The 23,088-nt window shown below is 41.1% G+C and overlaps 1 protein-coding gene across 4 annotated transcripts in view; it reads right to left on the reverse strand.

Moving 5' to 3' along the window:
• The window catches only part of ralgps2 (Ral GEF with PH domain and SH3 binding motif 2), a 158,121-nt gene that overhangs the window by 7,311 nt on the left and 127,722 nt on the right, over positions 1 to 23,088 (reverse strand). The window contains exons 10-17 of one of the 4 annotated variants that reach the window (XM_061978272.2): positions 18,393 to 18,530; positions 15,535 to 15,625; positions 12,976 to 13,043; positions 12,751 to 12,889; positions 12,497 to 12,648; positions 12,372 to 12,426; positions 10,332 to 10,409; positions 6,746 to 6,851 (exon numbers count right to left, since the gene is read on the reverse strand). In XM_061978272.2, coding sequence (XP_061834256.1) covers positions 6,746 to 6,851; positions 10,332 to 10,409; positions 12,372 to 12,426; positions 12,497 to 12,648; positions 12,751 to 12,889; positions 12,976 to 13,043; positions 15,535 to 15,625; positions 18,393 to 18,530 — 827 coding nt within the window. Of the gene's footprint in view, positions 1 to 6,745; positions 6,852 to 10,331; positions 10,410 to 12,371; positions 12,427 to 12,496; positions 12,652 to 12,750; positions 12,890 to 12,975; positions 13,044 to 15,534; positions 15,626 to 18,392; positions 18,531 to 23,088 lie in introns of all 4 variants that reach the window. The other 3 variants (XM_061978271.2, XM_061978275.2, XM_061978274.2) reach the window with 3 other exon arrangements.

Genomic DNA, 23,088 nt, shown 5'->3' on the forward strand with positions numbered 1-23,088 from the left:
ATAGTGTGAGAGTCCAGTCCATAGTGGATCTAACATAATAGTGTGAGAGTCCAGTCCATAGTGGATATAACATAATAGTGTGAGAGTCCAGTCCATAGTGGATCTAGCATAATAGTGTGAGAGTCCAGTCCATAGTGGATCTAACATAATAGTGTGAGAGTCCAGTCCATAGTGGATATAACATAATAGTGTGAGAGTCCAGTCCATAGTGGATATAACATAATAGTGTGAGAGTCCAGTCCATAGTGGATATAACATAATATTGTGAGAGTCCAGTCCATAGTGGATCTAGCATAATAGTGTGAGAGTCCAGTCCATAGTGGATCTAGCATAATAGTGTAAGAGTCCAGTCCATAGTGGATCTAACATAATATTGTGAGAGTCCAGTCCATAGTGGATATAACATAATAGTGTGAGAGTCCAGTCCATAGTGGATATAACATAATAGTGTGAGAGTCCAGTCCATAGTGGATATAACATAATATTGTGAGAGTCCAGTCCATAGTGGATCTAGCATAATAGTGTGAGAGTCCAGTCCATAGTGGATCTAGCATAATAGTGTAAGAGTCCAGTCCATAGTGGATATAACATAATAGTGTGAGAGTCCAGTTCATAGTGGATCTAGCATAATAGTGTGAGAGTCTAGTCCATAGTGGATCTAGCATAATAGTGTGAGAGTCCAGTCCATAGTGGATCTAGCATAATAGTGTGAGAGTCCAGTTCATAGTGGATCTAGCATAATAGTGTAAGAGTCCAGTCCATAGTGGATCTAACATAATATTGTGAGAGTCCAGTCCATAGTGGATCTAGCATAATAGTGTGAGAGTCCAGTCCATAGTGGATCTAGCATAATAGTGTAAGAGTCCAGTCCATAGTGGATATAACATAATAGTGTGAGAGTCCAGTCCATAGTGGATCTAGCATAATAGTGTAAGAGTCCAGTCCATAGTGGATCTAACATAATAGTGTAAGAGTCCAGTCCATAGTGGATCTAACATAATAGTGTGAGAGTCCAGTCCATAGTGTATCTAACATAATAGTGTGAGAGTCCAGTCCATAGTGGATATAACATAATATTGTGAGAGTCCAGTCCATAGTGGATCTAGCATAATAGTGTGAGAGTCCAGTCCATAGTGGATCTAACATTATTGTGAGAGTCCAGTCCATAGTGGATATAACATAATAGTTAGAGTCCAGTCCATAGTGGATCTAATATAATAGTGTGATAGTCCAGTCCATAGTGGATCTAACATAATAGTGTGAGAGTCCAGTCCATAGTGGATCTAACATAATAGTGTGAGAGTCCAGTCCATAGTGGATCTAACATAATAGTGTGAGAGTCCAGTCCAGAGTGGATCTAACATAATAGTGTGAGAGTCCAGTCCATAGTGGATCTAACATAATAGTGTGAGAGTCCAGTCCATAGTGGATCTAACATAATAGTGTGAGAGTCCAGTCCATAGTGGATCTAACATAATAGTGTGAGAGTCCAGTCCATAGTGGATCTAACATAATAGTGTGAGAGTCCAGTCCATAGTGGATCTAACATAATAGTGTGAGGGTCCAGTCCAGAGTGGATCTAACATAATAGTGTGAGAGTCCAGTCCATAGTGAATCGAACATAATAGTGTGAGAGTCCAGTCCATAGTGGATCTAACATAATAGTGTAAGAGTCCAGTCCATAGTGGATCTAACATAATAGTGTGAGAGTCCAGTCCATAGTGAATCGAACATAATAGTGTGAGAGTCCAGTCCATAGTGGATCTAACATAATAGTGTGAGAGTCCAGTCCATAGTGGATCTAACATAATAGTGTGAGAGTCCAGTCCATAGTGAATCGAACATAATAGTGAGAGTCCAGTCCATAGTGGATCTAACATAATAGTGTGAGAGTCCAGTCCATAGTGGATCTAACATAATAGTGGGAGTCCAGTCCATAGTGGATCTAACATAATAGTGTGAGAGTCCAGTCCATAGCGGATCTAACATAATAGTGAGAGTCCAGTCCATAGTGGATCTAACATAATATTGTGAGAGTCCAGTCCATAGTGGATCTAACATAATAGTGTGAGAGTCCAGTCCATAGTGGATCTAACATAATAGTGTGAGAGTCCAGTCCATAGTGGATCTAACATAATAGTGTGAGAGTTCAGTCCATAGTGGATCTAACATAATATTGTGAGAGTCCCGTCCATAGTGGATCTAACATAATAGTGTGAGAGTCCCGTCCATAGTGGATATAACATAATAGTGAGAGTCCAGTCCATAGTGGATCTAACATAATAGTGTGATAGTCCAGTCCATAGTGGATCTAACATAATAGTCAGAGTCCAGTCCATAGTGGATCTAACATAATAGTGTGAGAGTCCAGTCCATAGTGGATCTAACATAATAGTGTGGGAGTCCAGTCCATAGTGGATCTAACATAATAGTGTGAGAGTCCAGTCCATAGTGGATCTAACATAATAGTGTGAGAGTCCAGTCCATAGTGGATATAACATAATAGTGAGAGTCCAGTCCATAGTGGATCTAACATAATAGTGTGATAGTCCAGTCCACAGTGGATCTAACATAATAGTGTGAGAGTCCAGTCCATAGTGGATCTAACATAATAGTGTGAGAGTCCAGTCCATAGTGGATCTAACATAATATTGTGAGAGTCCAGTCCATAGTGGATCTAACATAATATTGTGAGAGTCCAGTCCATAGTGGATCTAACATAATAGTGTGAGAGTCCAGTCCATAGTGGATCTAACATAATAGTGTGAGAGTCCAGTCCATAGCGGATCTAACATAATAGTGTGAGAGTCCAGTCCATAGTGGATCTAACATAATAGTGTGAGAGTCCAGTCCATAGTGCGTCTAACATAATAGTGTGAGAGTCCAGTCTATAGTGGTTCTAACATAATAGTGAGAGTCCAGTCCATAGTGAATCGAACATAATAGTGTGAGAGTCCAGTCCATAGTGGATCTAACATAATAGTGTGAGAGTCCAGTCCATAGTGGATCTAACATAATAGTGTGAGAGTTCAGTCTATAATGGTTCTAACATAATAGTGAGAGTCCAGTCCATAGTGAATCTAACATAATAGTGTGAGAGTCCAGTCCATAGTGGATCTAACATAATAGTGTGATAGTCAAGTCCATAGTGGATCTAACATAATAGTGTGAGAGTCCAGTCCATAGTGGATATAACATAATAGTGTGAGAGTCCAGTCCATAGTGGATCTAACATAATAGTGCGAGAGTCCAGTCCATAGTGGATCTAACATAATATTGTGAGAGTCCAGTCCATAGTGGATCTAACATAATAGTGTGAGAGTCCAGTCCATAGTGGATCTAACATAATAGTGTGAGAGTCCAGTCCATAGTGGATCTAACATAATAATAATAATTTAACGGATGGACTGCTAGCCAGGACAACATTGATAGAGCCATTGCAGCGTATGTGCTAGAAGACATGCAGGCTATTTCTACAGTGGAGTCACCCGCTTTCAGGCAGCTAATTAGCATGATAGCAGGCGTCAAACGGCAAATGGCACGAAAGCATTTTCCAAGTTCCTAGACACAGTGGACAGTGAGCACATAAAAATGGAAAGCAAGCTAAAGAAAACACTCCAAACTCTGCCTCTGCTCATCATTCAGCACTGAAGGTACACACTCTGTCAATTCTCTTATATACTCTTTCATTCTAGACTTCTGGAGTGTTTGATTATCACATCACTCTAAATGTATAGACCAGGGGTCCTCAAGTACAAATCTTGAAGGTCCACAAATGTTTTTTTGAAACAGGCTGGGTCCGTTTATTATCGGTCAAGCTTATATAGTAGCAGGAGGTAGGTAGTAGTTTAACATTTTCTTAAAAATTAACAAAAATAAAATAAATATCCAATAAAATACATGAAAGATTTTCTTTGAAACAAAAATAAATAACCCAAAACCCATCACTCTGAGTGAGCACTCTGTTGCTATTTGTTGTTGTGTCATAGATTTAACAAAAATCTTGCTTGATGGTTCATATGACTTTTTCAGCCTCATTATTTCTTTTTTTCTTAGCTCCGAATCATGAGGAAATGTCTCTTCAAATTCCCGGTGCTCTTTCAGATAGTGACGTTTCAGATTTTCACTTTTCACCAGAGCAACAGCACTGTTGCATATTAGACACGTTGGTCTGGTACTTGCAGTAGGTAGGATGAAAACATATTGCTCTGTCCATTCTTCCTTGAAACGTCTGTTTTCCCTGTCCACCTTTCTTTTACCAGCCTGAGCCAACTTGGAGCATGCCATTGTGATTTGATTCACATTCAGTGACTGACGAGTGAACAGTTAGCGAAGTAGCGATACGAGACAACTGTGTGCCTGCAGCGAAAGGTTCCATGCACTGTGCACATGTGTATGACCCAGGTGGTAACAGCCTATCAGCGCGTCGTTGTGATAGAGATGACAACCCAATCAGAGTGGCGTTCTCTCGCGCTCACTCCGTCTCTCTCTCTTTCTCTCTCTGAGAGAGAGAGAGCGAGAGAGAGAGAGACGGAGTGAGTGAGACACGGAGAAGTGTAAACGAAACGTGGAGATATTTGACTAAAAACAACAAAGAACATTGACTTGCGCTAGCGATAACTCAAAGATAAATACAATTATTATATTTTTTTATTATAATTATAATTATAATAATAAATAAAAATAAAAAACATTTATTTTTTATTTTTTACTATAATTCGTGCTGGGTCCGGACGGACACGTCGCTGGGTCCGGACATGGACCGCGGTCCGCCTGTTGAGGATCACTGGTATAGACTATAAAGTTCACAAACATAAAGAGGGATCCTAGTGGGCCAGGCCAATCTTTCCTTATCTCTAAACTAAAACTGGGGAAATGCGTAGAGTGTTCTGGGCTTCAGTACATTGTTGATCTCATGAAGACATGATTTTATTTCAGAATTGCTGAATTCACTGCTGATCAGTGGCATCCCGAAAATAATCCATCATGACAAACATTCCCAAACCTGCCAACCTTTAGGATATCGCATGAGTACCCAAGTGTAGCGTACAAGCATATTCAAAACAACATCTATGACATCATATTGAACCCTATGGGTTAGGAATGGGATGGCACTTCAAGTTCATACGTGAGTCACGGCAGGTGGCCAAATACTTTTGGCAATATAAGCTGGGTTGACCCAAGCTCGTCTATAAAGATGTCAGGTAACAGTTCCTGAATATTTTAGTCTGTCCAATCATTGTGTCAATATTGCACAAGGATCATGGGACCATCTAAACCAGGGGTGCTCATTACGTCGATCGCGAGCTACCGGTCGATCTCGGAGGGTGTGTCAGTCGATCACCAGTCAGGCATTAAAAAAATAGTCCTAAAAATGAGCGATCATAAATCTTCACTATGACGTCACTTTCGTCACTTGATTGACATTCACGGCACCAGAGGGTCTTCTGAGATGACGCTGGCTGCTGCCAGCTCATTAAAATTACCGACTGGAAGGCGAGAAACACTTTATTTCAACGGACTCTGGCGCTGTACCTGTCGTCAAAACTCCAAAGACCGACTGCACAGTTGCGCTAACAAAACGAGTCTCAGAAAGCTGGCGTGCACAAGCTAGCAAGCTACGGAGTTTGCCGACAATGTATTTCTTGTAAAGTGTATACAAAGGAGTACGGAAGCTGGACAAATTAAGATGCCAAAAACCAACCACTTTCATGTGGTATTGGACAGAAAGGAGGACTTTTTTTCTCCTCCATTCGAAAATGCGGACGTTTTTAGCACTACTGTCTGATTCCAATCAATGCAAAAGTCATCAGAATCAGGTAATACACCAACTTATATTCTTGTCTTCATGAAAGAAAGGAATCTATATGTGTTAAACATGCTTGTATTATCTTTAAACACCTTAACTTGTTAACAATATTAACTATATGTGTTAAACATGCTTGTATTATCTTTAAACACCTTTAACTTGTTAACAATATTAACTATATGTGTTAAACATGCTTGTATTATCTTTAAACACCTTTAACTTGTTAACAATATTAACTATATGTATTAAACATGCTTGCATTATCTTTAAACACCTTTAACTTGTTAACAATATTAACTATATGTGTTAAACTTACTTGTATTATCATTAAACACCTTTAATTTATTAACAATATTAACTATATGTGTTAAACATGCTTGCATTATCATTAAACACCTTTAACTTGTTAACAAAAACATATATTTCATAAATAAGTAAATATAAATTATATATATGAATGAGGTAGATCCCCAATACTTGATCAATTGAAAAGTAGCTCGCCTGCAGAAAAAGTGTGAGCACCCCTGATCTAAACAAAACACCTTTTTAAGTTGAGTCTGTAGCACCTCAATTCTATTTGAATCTGATTTGGGACCTTTTTTATTTTTTTCTACAGTTTTGTGTGCGTGTACACGAAGGCTGTTGAATGAAGACACACTAGGTAGAGAAGACGTCATGCAGTCAGTGACCTTGCTAATTAATATGCTTGATGGGGAGCGGCTGAATTGGCCTGATTAACAATAGCAACTTAGTTGCTTTGTCAAATAACCTCATTAATCACATTCCTTTTTTCCCCCTTCGCATTATCATAAACACCCACAGACCTCCAGGTTGGTTTCCAGCCATAACAGAAACAGGCCTCGGCGCCACAAGAGACCCAAAAAGCAGTGAAAATAAAATGCAAGGTCACAAATAATCATCGGTGTGTGTTCTCACCGTTGGCTTCTTGCCCTCCTTGAGTACGGTTTTCCGCCTCAGCACGCCTTGGACCGTGACCGCCCCGGGATACAAGTGAACCGCCAGCTCCTCCGACTCTGCTGAGCTACAATGAGGACAAAAACGAGACGTCACTCGAGACGCACGCACGCAGGAACCTGCAACCTCAGCAACATAAGCGCATGCACACAACCACGCATACGTCCGGGTACAAGTGGAGATGAGCTATAAGCGAGGAGACGCAATCTGCAAGGCTACCTTACGACGCTCTGCTCGCTCCATCAAACTGCAATGGCGCATGTCTGGTGGAGCAGCGAGAGGAGAGCAGGGGCGTAAAAAAAAAGGTTGGTGTGCAGATTGGGAGTCTACTAAAGCCTGGTGGAAAGAGAGGAGGAAGCCCAGTCGCGCGTCTGTAAAAGCAAAATCAGGCCTCGCTACACGTCTTGAAATCAACCCTATCGTTTGTCAATTACAGAAGTGGGAATTGTACGTTGCATCTTCTTTCCTTTCGCAAATAGGCTAACCTAGCATAATGTTGCCGGTAAAATTTCTTACGTTAGCATGTAGCTCACATAGCTATGCTAACATTTGTGTCCTGTCCCGTTGTTGTATGCGATATATGACATCTGTCAGGCTGGCAAGTGCAGTCACAGTGTACAGTTGACCTCGGGATAGTTACCATTCAACATTTTTGTGACCGTTCAAATTCACTAAGATTCTTGGTCCAAAAAAATGAGATGTCCGATAATGGCTTTTTTGACAATATCCGATATTGTCCAACTCTTAATTACCGATTTTGATACCAACCGATACCATCGTGGAATTAACACATTATTATGCCTAATTTTGTTGGATGAATAAACAATGTAACAAGGTTTTCCAAAATAAATCAACTCAAGTTATGGAAAAAAATGCCACTATGGCACTGCCATATTTATTATTGAAGTCACAAAGTGCATTTTTTTTTTTTAACATGCCTCAAAACAACAGCTTGGAATTTGGGACATGGTCTCCCTGAGAGAGACTATGAGGAGGTTGAGGTGGGCGGGACTGGGGTGTATATTGTAGCGTCCCGGAAGAGTTAGTGCTGCAAGGGGTTCTGGGTATTTGTTCTGTCGTGTTTATGTTGTGTTACGGTGCGGATGTTCTCCCGAAATGTGTTTGTCATTCTTGTTTGGTGTGGGTTCACAGTGTGGCGCATATCTGTAACAGTGTTAAAGTTGTTTATACGGCCACCCTCAGTGTGACCTGTATGGCTGTTGACCAAGTATGCTTTGCATTCACTTGTGTGTGTGAAAAGCCGTAGATATTATGTGACTGGGCAGGCATGCAAAGGAAGTGCCTTTAAGGTTTATTGGCGCTCTGTCCTTCTCCCTTCGTCCGTGTACACAGCGGCGTTTTAAAAAGTCATACATTTTACTTTTTGAAACCGATACCGATAATTTTGAAACCGATACCGATAATTTCCGATATAACATTTTAAAGCATTTATCGGCCGATATTATCGGACATCCCTAAAAAAAATATTTTGTAAATTTTTTCTCTCTCTGAAAAATAGCCCGTTGTATTAATTAGAAAACACATTTTATCTGTCATTTTTATACATTCTAATCCATAATATACAGCAAGTGTGAGGTGGCTAACAATGCAGCTAATGGGAGTAATCTATTGTGCCCATAACGCCCTCTAAAAACATCCAAAAACCGCCAACAATTCTCCATTTACATTTCGTGACCTGAATAAGAAAAAATATTGTCATTATAGGCGCCAACGCCGAGGAACTACTTTTAGCGGCACCGTGATCACAGAGAGGTAACTAGCTTATGCAGCTATTGACATAATGAGCCGACGAGCTGCTGCATCGCCTCTTAGTTGGTAAAAGTTCATTCTAGAATATACTGTAAATCATGCGTCCTACCTGTGTAGTAGAAGGTCCTGGCTAAAAACCGAGAAGTTGGGTCAACTTTAACTTTTTTTCTTCTTTATAGTATATAATTAATTCTTCATCTAAAGTTGGCATTCCAGTGAGAGCAGACATTGTACAGTAAGTGATTATCTTATTATGTTCATAGTTGGTATTTCTTGTTTAGCACTTAGCAAGACTGCTACTTGTTTGGATCTGATTACTACTCAGCTTCTAAAACTTGTAGTTCATCCTCCTTATATTCAGGCTCAAAAAAAAAAAAAAAGTTTCTGGATTATCACTTGTCCTAAAGTAGTCGTCTCTCATTAAGTCTGCCATGATTACTAGTTGTTATTGTTGTTGAAGGCAAAACCAAATAATATGATGCGTCTGTGAAGTTAATGTTCCGCCATATGCTTAAAATGAGCAAAATAAGTAAATATTACATGTTATTATGAATGGGCCTGTTACTACATTACATATATACTTACAGTGTGTAAATAAAATATTTTTTTATAGGTGGAATAGATCAAATCCCAATATCTCCATTGTTAGCTGACTTTTGCTAGCTTTTATTTACGAGTTAGAATGCTTTTTGTTTTGCAGCTTCTACCAACTAATTTCCTCATAAGTATTCAGAAGTATGCAACTCAAACTAATAAATGATTAAATACAGTTCCGGGCCATTCCTTTCATGATGTTTAATCAAAGTGTTGTCGAGTTGTCGAACCCCAATCGAAACAAGAAGATTGTGTGTGAGTTTGTTCTTGTAATTTTACCCTTCTTGAGACATCAACGAGGAAAAGTACCTTCCATATGAGGTTAGGACATAAATCATGGCTTCAATACGGAAAACCATTGCATCTAATAGAAAATGTCTCATTTGCACACCTGGTGGTGAAATCTATCAAAATTAAGGTGGTCCCAAAAAGGAGGGATTTTTCAAATTGACTATGTGTTGGCTTTAAAAGTGCGCCCCCTCTGGTCAACATATGAAATAACAAGTGTGTGTAAAAATTTGAAGTGCTCCCCCTCTTGCCAACATATGTAATAACAAGTGTGTGTAAGAAATTGAAATGCACCCCCTTTGGCCAAAAAAATAAATAAATAATGATAATAATAATTAAAAAAAAAAAAAAAAAAAAAAAAAAAAAATATATATATATATATATATATTTATATATGTATAAAGAGACATACTGTAATAACTTGAAGTAAGTAATACAGATTAAAAACCAATTACAAACAAACAAAAAAAGCTTAACTTTTTTATATTTGCATAGTTTGTATACATCATTAATGTTAATACAAATCTTTATATATCTAGAAAGGGTGGTCCTAAAGAGGTAGGCATTTTTCAGAGGTTTCAAGAAGGTAGAAAATACAAGAATGTGTGTGTGTGTGTGTGTGTAAGAACATGCAAGAAAGTGAGGAAAGCAAAAGGCAGATTATAGAGTCATGAATGCAACCAAATAGAAAATCATGATCCCCTTCACCTGATTGTGATGTCACCCTCACACACACCAGAAGATGATCCCAGCTTTCAACACACACACACACACACACACTCATACACACATTTGGGGAGCGAGCACATAGCATCCCCCCTGCAGGGTCTGAAGGGCACCAAGTGAGGATAAGAGAGGGCTTGGTTCAGGTTTGTTCCGGTCGGGGTGCGTATACCTGCTGGGCCTCAGGACTCCTCTGTAGGGGATGCGGGCCACACGGGTCACTGGGCCCAGAGAGTGATAGAACCGAGTCCTGTTCAGAATAGGATAAGATAGGACAGGGTATAGGCGGCGGGGAACACTGTTAAGGCTGTGCTGCTGCTGTTTTCCCTTGCTAGTGCAAGGTGGAAGAGCGGGGCCATCTTGTTAGAGAGGCAGCGCTGATGTGTTATTGCGACAGGTGGCCTTTCGGAGTAGTGACACTAGATACTTGCTGGCGCCGAGGAGGTTACTGGCAAGGGGACTGAAATGATTTGAAGCTTTTAATACATTCCAGGCAGTTGGAGGAATGAAGCGCGGCGTCCTTGGAGAAGCAAGCTGCAGCAAAGTCCGAGCTTTGAACCACTCACATCATGGATGACGATATGCTTCAAAACCCAAAAGCAGTGAAGTTGTCACGTTGTGTAAATGGTAAATAAAAACAGAATACAATGATTTGCAACTCCTTGTCAACCTATATTCAATTGAATAGACTGCAAAGACAAGATACTTAATGTTCGAACTGAAAACCGTTGTTACTTTTTCCAAATATTAGCACATTTGGAATTTGATGCCTGCAACGTGTAAAAAAAAGCTGGCACAAGTGGCAAAAAAGACTGAGTAAGTTGAGGAATGCTCATCAAACACTTATTTGGAACATCCCACAGGCGAACAGGCTAATTGGGAACAGGTCGGTGCCATGATTGGGTATAAAAGTAGATTCCATGAAATGATCAGTCATTCACAAACAAGGACGGGGCGAGGGTCACCACTTTGTGAACAAATGCGTGAGCAAATTGTCCAACAGTTTAAGAACAACATTTCTCAACTAGCTATTGCAAGGAATTTAGGGATATCACCATCTGCGGTCCGTAATATCATCAAAAGGTTCAGAGAATCTGGAGAAATCACTGCACGTAAGCGGCAAGACTGAAAACCAACATTGAATGCCCGTGACCTTCGATCCCTCAGCCGGTACTGCATCAACAAGCGACATCAGTGTGTAAAGGATATCACCACATGGGCTCAGGAACACTTCAGAAAACCACTGTCAGTAACTACAGTTCGCCGCTACACCTTTAAGTGCAACTCTACTATGCAAAGCGAAAGCCATTTATCAACAACACCCAGAAACGCCGCCGGCTTCGCTGAGCCCGAGCTCCTCTAAGATGGACTGATGCAAAGTGGAAAAGTGTTCTGTGGTCATTTCAAATTGTTTTAGGAAACTGTGGACTTTGTGTCCTTCGGACCAAAGAGGAAAAAAAACCACCCGGATTGTTCTAGGCGCAGAGTTGAAAAGCCAGCATGTGTGATGGTATGGGGGTATATTAGTGCCCAAGGCATGGGTAACTTACACACCTGTGAAGGCACCATTAATGCTGAAAGGTACATACAGGTTTTGGAGCAACATATGTTGCCATCCAAGCAACGTTATCATGGACGCCCCTGCTTATTTCAGCAAGACAATGCCAAGCCACGTGTTACTACAGCGTGGCTTCATAGTAAAAGAGTGCGGCCTGCCTGTAGTCTAGACCTGTCTCCCATTGAAAATGTGTGGCGCATTATGAAGTGTATAATATGACAACGTAGATCCCGGACTGTTGAACAACTTAAGCTGTACATCAAGCAAGAATGGGAAAGAATTCCACCTGAAAAACTTCCAAAATTGTGTCTCCTCAGTTCCCAAACGTTTACTGAGAGTTGTTAAAAGGAAAGGCCATGTAACACAGTGGTAAAAATGCCCCTCTGCCAACTTTTTTTGCAATGTGTTATGCTGCCATTAAATTCTAAGTTAATGACTATTTGCAAAAAAAAAAAAAAGTTTGTCAGTTAGAACATTAAATCTCTTGTCTTTGCAGTCTATTCAATCGAATATAAGTTGAAAAGGATTTGCAAATCATTGAATTCTGTTTTTATTTACGAACGTGCCAACTTCACTGGTTTTGGGTTTTGTATCATCTTGATCATGGATGTGATGGACTAAAAAAAAAAGGGCTGGTGATCATGTTGATGTTACCTCTCAAAAGCAGGCCACGACACCTCCTCGCTGAGCTCCGAGCCCTCGCTGCTCCCTGAGTCCAAAGGAAAAACTTTGATCAGCAAGGCGCGACTGAGGCGACAAAGCGTGCCGTCACTTCTTACCAAGTGAAATGCCGCTGGACAGAGTGGAGCTCTCCGCTTGGCCCCTGGTGGGACTGTTGCTCTCCATCACGCTGTCGTCCAGCAGGTGGCGCGAACCGGCGTTGGGGAAGGTGGCGCTTTTGAACTCCACGGTATTCATCTTATGGATGAAACTACTTGAGCCCAGCAGTGGCAGAACCCCGAAGAGAGAGGAAGAAAAAGGAGGGGGTGAATATCTGTGGCAGTAACAAGATGCCGTGAAGTAGAAGACTAACTTGTATCCCAGACTGTGACACTTCCTGTGTCCGTAGGGCAGCAGGTTCCTCGGCGAGGGAGGCGTGGCCGGGACTTTAGAGGCTTCGGCCGCCACCGAGCATTTACGGCCGCAGAGAGGAGACGGCGACGCCTCTTGTCCTGCGGGATGACGTGATGTATTAAAGCACCGGAATACAACAAGTGCAGAAAATGTCATCTGCACTTGAGGTGATGAGGTCACTCACCGGCTAGATCCTCTTTGGAGGCGTTTGCCCGTGGCGTGCTGGTGCCAGGCTCGATCCTCTGCGATAACCTGCTCAAAACACAATTGTTGCTTCAAAACACTTTGACGTATGTGGTGTAGACCAGTGTTTCTTAACCAAGAGCGCCGCCAAAAAATTATACGTTTCTCAGCTGTGGTCTGTAAGGGCCGCAGCAGTACTCCGCTGTAATACACTTTTCCACCACTTGTGGCATTAATGACAATATCAAACAAACAGAAGTCTGGAGCTTAAGTTTCTTAAAGGGGAACTGCACTTTTTTTTGGACATTTGCCTATCGCTCACAATGGGGCTGGACGATATGGCCTTTTATTAATATCTCTATATTTTTAGGCCATGTCACGCTACACGATATATATCTGGATATTTTGCCTTAGCCTTGAATGAACACTTGATGCATATAATCACAGTAGTATGATGATTCTATGTGTCTACATTAAAACATTTTTCTTCATACTGCATTAATATATATTACTTTTAAACTTTCATGCAGAGAGGGAAATCACAACTAAATCAGTGTATTTATTAAACAGTTATTAAGCAGTGGCACAAACATTCATGTCATTTCAAAACAGAAAGTGCAAGATTGTTAGAGACATTTTAACACAAGCTATTAGTGCACTTTTGTGCATGATGTCACTAAGATGACATCAAAACAACACTAAATTAAAGTGCACTTTTTGTACAGAACGCCACTACAATAGTTAAAAACAAATAAAGTGCACTTTTGTGCATGATGTCACACAAGATATTTCAATAACTGTCAAATAAAAATGAGCTGCATAATAGGAAATCAAATAGTGTATGTCCTTCGCTATGTGGTAGGTTCCTGCGGATGTCATCTCCTTCTGTTGTTGACTCTGTTTTTTTTTTATACGGTGTTGATGTGGAAATAGTTGCTTCGTCATTTTGTTGGTGTGGCACCGGCCGGAGATGTTGACATGCGGAGTTTCAAGCACTCTTCATTCTCTTTTCAAATGATGCTACAAATGAGCAGTGCTGCTACTTTTTGTAGCAACGCTTTTGCCGCATAAATGTTGAACATATTCCCAATAGAACATACTTGCCAACCCTCCTGGATTTTCCGGGAGACTCCCGAAATTCAGCGCCTCTCCCGAAAACCTCCCGGGACAAATTTCCTCCCGAAAATCTCCCGAAATTCAGGCACACAATATAAACAGCGTACCTGCCCAATGACGTTATAACTGTAGAATGATCGAGGGTGAGTTCTTGGTTTCTTATGTGGGTTTATTGTTAGGCAGTTTCATTAACGTCCTCCCAGTGAGGTAACAACACACAACAACAGCGGTCACGTTTTTTGTCTACTGTAAAGCAGTTCGTCTGCCGTAAACAGCAATGTTGTGACACTCTTAAGCAGGAGAATACTGCCATCTAGTGCATTTGATGAAAGCACTTTTTGCGTGCCACACAGCAATGCATCATCAGAGAGGGTGTTCAGCATGGTTAGAAAAATAGTGACAAATAGAACAAGGATGGACAATTCAACCCTTAACTCAACAATGAGTAGATGAGTGTTATGTGTGTGTATATGTGTAAATAAATAAACACTGAAATTCAAGTATTTATTTATTTATATATATATACATATATATATATATATATATATATATATATATATATATATATATATGAAATACTTGACTTGGTGAATCCTAGCTGTAAATATACTCCCTTCTTAACCACACCCCCTCCCCCCACCCCCCCACCTCCCGAAATCGGAGGTCTCAAGGTTGGCAAGTATGCAATAGAAGCCAAACCACCGCCGGACGATGGATCCCGTGCTGTTTTTCTTGGGAATTAATTCTTCCTCCATTTGTTACTAGATTCGCACCTTCTCTTTCTCGTATTACCACCCGCACCTCACCGTTAGCATCACAGCTAACGTTACCATGTCGCTACCTCTCTGCTCCGCGGGAGCGTGTGACGTTGCACACGTGACGTATGTAAGAAGGTGCACTTGGTTTACGTCTCTGTGAGAAGGAGAGACAAGAAAGAGTGGGAAACGCCTGTAGTGTAATGCCCGCAGCTTAAAGCAACTGCGTGAGAATGTATACTCGAATATCACGATATAGTCATTTTCTATATCGCACAGAGACAAACCCGCGATATATCGAGAATATCGATATATCGCCCAGCCCTAGTTCACAATCATCATGAAAACATGACAGCGGGTGTATTTTTTCTATTAATGCAATCTAACTCATAAATAAACGTAAATAAAAGTCCACTTACAGAGGAGCCAATAGGAGGTCCTCTATTCCGCCCAGGTTTATGTGTTAAATATATAATATCCTTTGTGATTACCACATGGTTTCATATCATTTGACAAAGTTGCAAACTGTGCATATGTTAGATACAACTACTGAATAAGATTAAAATCAAGAGTAAGATGACTAATTCAGTGTTAATAATTGAGTTTGCCCAGGGAAGCCTCTGTCGGGGAAAAGTTGGGGTCAAAAAAGGGTTAAGAACCTCTGGTGTAAACAATGGCAGAAGACCTACTTGTAGTTGTCGTCCTCCACAAACTTCTGAAGCTCCTCGATGTAGCGGACTGAGTTGAGATACTTCTGGATATGAGGCAACACTGATATGTCTGAAACACAAACACAACCATCGCATTGGGTTTCTAATACGCTGGAACCCGTTTAAGTCGACGCCCCTTGGACTGACGGTCTCACGTCGACAGCCCTTCTTGAAATAACTGAAACCAAAATTAAAACGAGCCATTGCTTGCACATTTGCTTGTGACTTTGTCAAGAGACATTAAGAGACTGGGTGATGATAAAATATTTGTTATTTGTTAACATGATTTTTCTTCATTTGTGCATATTATTATTTTTTTTGTGCTTTTATATAATATTTTAAACTCCTATACAACAAAGCTTCTGTGCTAATTTTGTTGTTCGTCTTGACTACGATGCCTGCCTAATAATAGTAAAGAAATTCTGAATCCAGACATGAACTTTTCGGAGCTAATATGCTGACACGTTTACTGTCTGTGTTAGTATTATTACCTTATAATGGCATTCTGTTTGTATCGTTTCAGTTTCACAAATTCCTTAGTAAATTCACCAAAACGTCGCCGTGGAGTTATTGAGTCTGTTTACCTGATTGGATAGTTAGCTTCCACAGCTAGTGGGTCCATGACAATGACTTCTGTTTTATTTGATCAGCCGTTTTACTGCCGTGTTACAGACACTTGTAAATAAACATTTATCCAATTTTCCTGTGTAAATAACTCATTTCACAACGTATATGTCTGCGGCCAATATATGTGAAAATGTGTTTTCCTTCAAATCTAGTGGGTGTAGTTTATATCCCGGTGCGCTGGGCAGTCTGGAAAATATAGTACCGTATCTTTCGGAGTATAAGTCGCTCCGGAGTATAATTTGCACCGGCCGAAAATGCATAATAAAGAAGAAAAAAAACATATATAAGTCGCACTGGAGTATAAGTTGCATTTTTTTGGGGAAATTTATTTGATAAAAGCCAACACCAAGAATAGACATTTGAAAGGCAATTTTAAATAAATAAAGAATAGTGAACAACAGGCTGAATAAGTGTACGTTATATGAGGCATAAATAACCAACTGGTATGTTAACGTAACATATTATGGTAAGAGTCATTCAAATAACTATAACATATAGAACATGCTATACGTTTACCAAACAATCTGTCACTCCTAATCGCTAAATCCCATGAAATCTTATACGTCTAGTCTCTTACGTGAATGAGATAAATAATATTATTTGATATTTTACGCTAATGTGTTAATAATTTCACACATAAGTCGCTCCTGAGTACAAGTCGCACCCCCGGCCAAACTTTGAAAAAAACTGTGACTTATAGTCCGAAAAATACGGTAATTAGGTTGCTGACTTAAGCGGGTTTATTTAGCCATAAGAACATGGTAGATACGGACTTAAAAAGTTGGACAGGTTGTGGACATAAGAAGGTCCCAAGCTTTAGCAAGGTCTCTTGGACGGAGTTTAAAGGGAAACATTATCACAATTTCAGAATGGTTAAAACCATTAAAAATCAGTTCCCAGTGGCTTATTATATTTTTCGAAGTTTTTTTCAAAATTTTACCCATCACGCAATATCCCTAAAAAAAGCTTCAAAGTGCCTGATTTTAACCATCGTTATATACACCCGTCCATTTTCCTGTGACGTCACATAGTGAAGCCAACACAAACAAACATGGCGGAAAGAACAGCAAGCTATAGCGACATTAGCTCGGATTCAGACTCGGATTTCAGTGGTTTAAGCGATTCAACAGATTACGAATGTATTGAAACAGATGGTTGTAGTGTGGAGGCAGGTAGTGAAAACGAAATTGAAGAAGAAACTGAAGCTATTGAACCATATCGGTTTGAACCGTATGCAAGCGAAACCGACGAAAACGACACGACAGCCAGCGACACGGGAGAAAGCGAGGACGAATTCGGCGATCGCCTTCTAACCAACGATTGGTATGTGTTTGTTTGGCATTAAAGGAAACTAACAACTATGAACTAGGTTTACAGCATATGAAATACATTTGGCAACAACATGCACTTTAAGAGTGCAGACAGCCCAATTTTCATCAATTAATATAGTCTGTAGACATACCCTCATCCGCTCTCTTTTCCTGATAGCTGATCTGTCCAGTTTTGGAGTTGATGTCAGCAGGCCAGGGAAGCTAGGGTCGATAGGGGGTTTAGCTCGCTCGTCTGCGGGAACAAACTGCCGCCATTGCTTGCCGTGCTAGCGAGGTCCTTTGTCCCTGAATTGCTCACACACTCCGGCAGATTCAATGGGGGTCTGGCGGCAGATTTCTTTGACTTTATCGTTGGAAATGCATCTGCTTTGAGTGTTGCAGGATATCCACACATTCTTGCCATCTCTGTCGTAGCATAGCTTTCGTCGGTAAAGTGTGCGGAACAAACGTCCAATTTCTTGCCACTTCCGCATCTTTGGGCTACTGGTGCAACTTGAATCTGTCCCTGTTCGTGTTGTTACACCCTCCGACAACACACCGACGAGGCATGATGTCTCCAAGGTACGGAAAACAGTCGAAAAAACGGAAAATAACAGAGCTGATTTGACTCGGTGTTTGAGAAAATGGCGGATTGCTTCCCGATGTGACGCCACGTTGTGACGTCATCGCTCCGAGAGCGAATATTGGAAAGGCGTTTAATTCGCCAAAATTCACCCATTTAGAGTTCGGAAATCGGTAAAAAAAAAAAAAAGGTCTTTTTTCTGCAACATCAAGGTATATATTGACGCTTACATAGGTCTGGTGATAATGTTCCCCTTTAAGTCTACCACCGCGATGATAAACATATTGTTGAAAAAATACCCGACAGTCCAAACTCACCGTAGGTACAGGATCTCTGTAAGTCCGATATGATTCTGAGAATGTTATTCATCAGGTTTGATCGCTGCTCGTTCTCCAGGATGCTGCCCGTAGAGGGGTAGGCGGAGTCGACGTACGTCAGGTCGGACAGGTACATTCCTGCCAGAAAGACAAAGCGTGAGTTGGCTAGGGAATTCTCGTCGGTTCAAAGACCTCGCCACGTCGAGCCAAATGAGGACAGAGACCATCTGTCGGCGGTGTTGTTTTAAACAAGAGGAAGGGGGGGAAATAAGGCAGATTCTTCCTGACCCAACAAGAGGAGTTCAGCTCATTACAAAGCAAACACAAATACACAAACAGGTCTATAAACGGTGTTCAGGTTTCCTTGCAAGCACGATTCGAGCAGCTGTGGGGTTCACGGGGTGAAGACTCGCTGGTAATTGCCTCGTTTGATGTTTCACTAAGTAGACAAGAAGAAAAACACCGGGCACGCTCGCTCGGTTTTGCTCCAAATACAATCAGATTTAACATCTTTGCTCCCCAACTCAAGGCCATTGTCTTTCCTGCCCACTTTCTGACAGCCTTGGATGCTCCAGCCCGGATTCTTCGTCCCCTCATTGCATAAATATTAACATTTAAGTGCCACAGCCAGGAGCGGCTTCCCGCCATCTTGAGCGATTAGTGAGCCTTAGAAATGAACACACCATCTGCATTTCCTTCCATCGCAGCTCTTTCTCCTGCCCCCCCAAAAAAACGTTCCTTGTCGACATGGTTGGAAGGAAACTTCTCAGCAACACCTCGGCTCATTTCTTGGAGCCCGGTGTTTAGTTCCACTGAGAGCGGATGCAGTTCGCTGTATGTGTGAGGTGAAAGTGAGAGAAAAAAACAGGGACTAAGGTGCGAGATCCTGCAGGCTCAACCACTGGAGAGTTGTTCACATCAATAAAATACGTCAGCAGTGTTTCACGATTGAATCCATACGTCCACGGACACGGAATGGAGACACGCGGCAGGCTTACACACACACACATGCATCCACAAAAATATACGCCACACACATACCCGACCCCCCATCCAACGCCCTTGACGTGAATCCCTCAGGGGTGATGGACGGATGGGCAGCGCCTGAAGAGCTGCAGCCTGCCACCATGGCCCCCACTCCCTCTCCTCTGTTGCAAGTCTCAAGATGTTGTATTTAGAGATGTCCGATAATATCGAGCTGCCGATATTATCGGCCGATAAATGCTTTAAAATGTAATATCGGAAATTATCGGTATCGGTTTCAAAAAGTAAAATTTATGACTTTTTAAAACGCCGCTGTACGGAGTGGTACACGGACGCCGGGAGATGTACAGAGCGCCAATAATCCTTATAAGCACTGCCTATGGGTGCCGGCCCAATCACATAATACCTACGGATTTTCACACACACAAGTGAATGCCTATCATACTTGGTCAACAGCCATACAGGTCACACTGAGGGTGGCCGTATAAACAACTTTAACACTGTTACAAATATGCGCCACACTGTGAACCCACACCAAACAAGAATGACAAACACATTTCGGGAGAACATCCGCACCGTAACACAACATAAACACAACAGAACAAATACCCAGAACCCCTTGCAGCACTAACTCTTCCGGGACGCTACAATTTACACCCCCCGCTACCCCCCACTCCCCACCTCAACCTCCTCATGCTCTCTCAGGGAGAGCATGTTCCAAATTCCAAGCTGCTGTTTTAAGGCATGTTAAAAAAAATAATGCACTTTGTGACTTCAATAATAAATATGGCAGTGCCATGTCGGCATTTTTTTCCATAACTTGAGTTGATTTATTTTGGAAAACCTTGTTACATTGTTTAATGCATCCAGCGGGGCATGACAACAAAATTAGGCATATTAATGTGTTAATTCCACGACTGTAAATATCGGTATCGGTTGATATCGGAATCGGTAATTAAGAGTAAAGTTGTAATATGTATATGTGCTTTGCTATGGATGTCTTTTCCCACTCCAGACTGGCCCGAGATTGTATTTTTTTACTCATCCATCCCCAGCGTTTACATTTTTCCCATCTTTTACAGGGCGCCTTGTGGCGACCCATCAGCGTTCCTGTTCTACAACCCTGTGCACTGTTTTTTTGTCTAATGTTGAACGGGTTTGTGCTGAAAACAAAGTTTTGTTGTACTTGTGCAATGACAATAAAGACCTACCTACCACCTTCCCACATGCAAAAACACAAACGGAGCTCTTTTCACACTTCTTGTGTGTCCCTGTTCTGTACAGGCGAACAGGGCAATTTCAGAGCGGGGAAGGAAAAAAAAAAACTCCTGTCTGCAGTTTTGTTAAAAGTAAATGACAGCGCTGATAGGCAGCCAGCAGGGTCAGACTACACACCTGGAGCAAGGACAGCTCCAAAAACAGCGCCAATATGCTGGATTTCTGCTTGACTGTTGGAAGGGCTGGACGACCGTCAGAAATCTGTAATCAGCCTCTCCCAGAGGAAAATAGAGAAAGTAGGAAAGTCAGGAGCTCTCGGCAAAAGTAATCAGGTGAAGAGGAGGTCAAAGCGCATTCAAGAAACTTGGGGATTATGTCCTTCACGACAAATGTATTTACTTTTTGCATTTATATTTATTGCTCTTTAGATGACTCGGTCAGGACAAAAGCCATCTAGGAGTAGTAGCAGTAGCCCTTTTCACAAACACCTTAAATGCTGGCCATGTCAAGGGCACAGATAGGGAGTGAGGCCACTAAGCTGACATGGTCAAATTCTGCCTTTGGGAGTTGTATCATTTCCACACGGGGGTTTAAAAAAGTTTTTTTTTTTTACCGCTATTCTGTGTAAACGGCACCAACGGAAAAGGGGGAAAAAGTCAACCTGCCAATTTTCTGGCATTGAGTGCTGCAGATGTGAAATTGTTTTATTGAGTTAAGATTCATTCCATTTTATGATTAGCTCATACAAAAGTCAAAATCTACTGCTGCCTTTTCCAAACTGACTTTCAGGCCGTTTTATAGGTTGTGGTCTCCTGACGTCACGCCCGGCTCATTAACTAACTATGCGAGGCTCGAAGTGGTGGGCCAGCGAGCTTTTGTTGCCATAGCGTTATGGGCCTTGCCTTTCTCGATGAAAAAATACTGTATGCTTGCGTTGTTTTAGGCTGGTGGAACCGTTCAAATGGCGAAAAGAATAAACGTTTCTTCAGAGTTCCTAGAGTGGTAACCAAGAATGCCGAAAGGTGTCAAGATTTTATGAAAGACAAGGAAAGTGGTGCACACTACAGTCTTAAGGGAGCAGAGTCGAGGTATGCACAAGTTTCACCAGATAGTTCCACGTGTCTGGTAACACGACAGACGGATCATCCTTGAGATCCCTCGACAAATCTTTTTTTGACAACGTATAGGGATTGATACCATTGCATAGTTTGCATTTTTTGCTTGTATCTGCTTTTAGTTGGAAAATCTGTGCCATTTTGTACTTGGATAGTTCAAACACGGTTAGTGGCACAGTAGCCATGTTGATTTGATGGCCCACCACTTTGTTTACACTACAGGCCAAAACTTTGGACACACCTTCTCCTCATTCAATGCGTTTTCTTTATTTTCATGACTATTTACATTGTAGATTGTCACTGAAGGCATCAAAACTATGAATGAACACGTGAAATAACCGAAAACATGTTTTATGTTGTAGTTTCTTCAAAATAGCCACCCTTTGCTCTGATTACTGCTTTGTACACTCTTGGCATTCTCTCCATGAGCTTCAAGCACACCTGTGAAGTGAGAACCATTTTAGGTGACTAACTCTTGAAGCTCATCGAGAGAATGTCAAGAGTATGCAAAGCAGTAATCAGAGCAAAAGGTAGCTATTTTGAAGAAACTAGAAAATATATATTTTTTTCAGTTATTTCACCTTTTTTGTTAAGTACATAACTCCACATGTGTTCATTCATAGTTTTGATGCTTTCAGTGACAATCTACAATGTAAATAGTCATGAAAATAAAGAAAACTCATTGAATGAGAAGGTGTGTCCAAACTTTCGGCCTGTACTGTAGTTCCGTTAAAAGTCATGTGACTGAATACAACCTATAGTCTATAGTCTGGACTGGAGCCTGCAGTGCCTCAGACTGAAAGTCTCTGCAGATAGTGGTGAGGACGGCGGAAAAGATCATCAGGACTCCTCTTCCTCCTATCCAGGAAATCTCAAAAAGCCACTGTCTGACCAGGGCTCAGAAAATCTGGAGTGACTCCTCCCACCCCCACCAAGGACTGTTTTCACTGGCGGACTCTAGAAAGAGGTTCTACAGCCTCCGTAGGAGAACCTCCAGGTTCTGTAACAGCTTCTTCCCTCAGACCATAAGACTCTTGAACGCATCATAATAATCCCCTCAATTACCCCCCAAAACGGATTAATTCGCTGGAATATAAAGACAATATAACATACATCCATAAACGTGGATGCATATACAAAAGTGCAATATATTTATCTGTACAGTATTCTATTTATTTATATCTGCACCTTATTGTGCTTTTATCCTGCACTACAACGAGCTAATGCAACGACATTTTGTTGTTATCTGTACTGTAAAGTTCAAATTTAAATGGCAATAAAAGAAAGTCTAAATCTATAGGCTAAAACTACCATGCCACTGTACTGTATCTTTCAGGTTTATTGCGCCACCTGTTGCTTTATAAATGTGTTTGATAGCC

The sequence above is a fragment of the Nerophis lumbriciformis genome, linkage group LG18, assembly GCF_033978685.3.
Source record: "Nerophis lumbriciformis linkage group LG18, RoL_Nlum_v2.1, whole genome shotgun sequence".
Lineage (NCBI taxonomy): Eukaryota > Metazoa > Chordata > Actinopteri > Syngnathiformes > Syngnathidae > Nerophis > Nerophis lumbriciformis.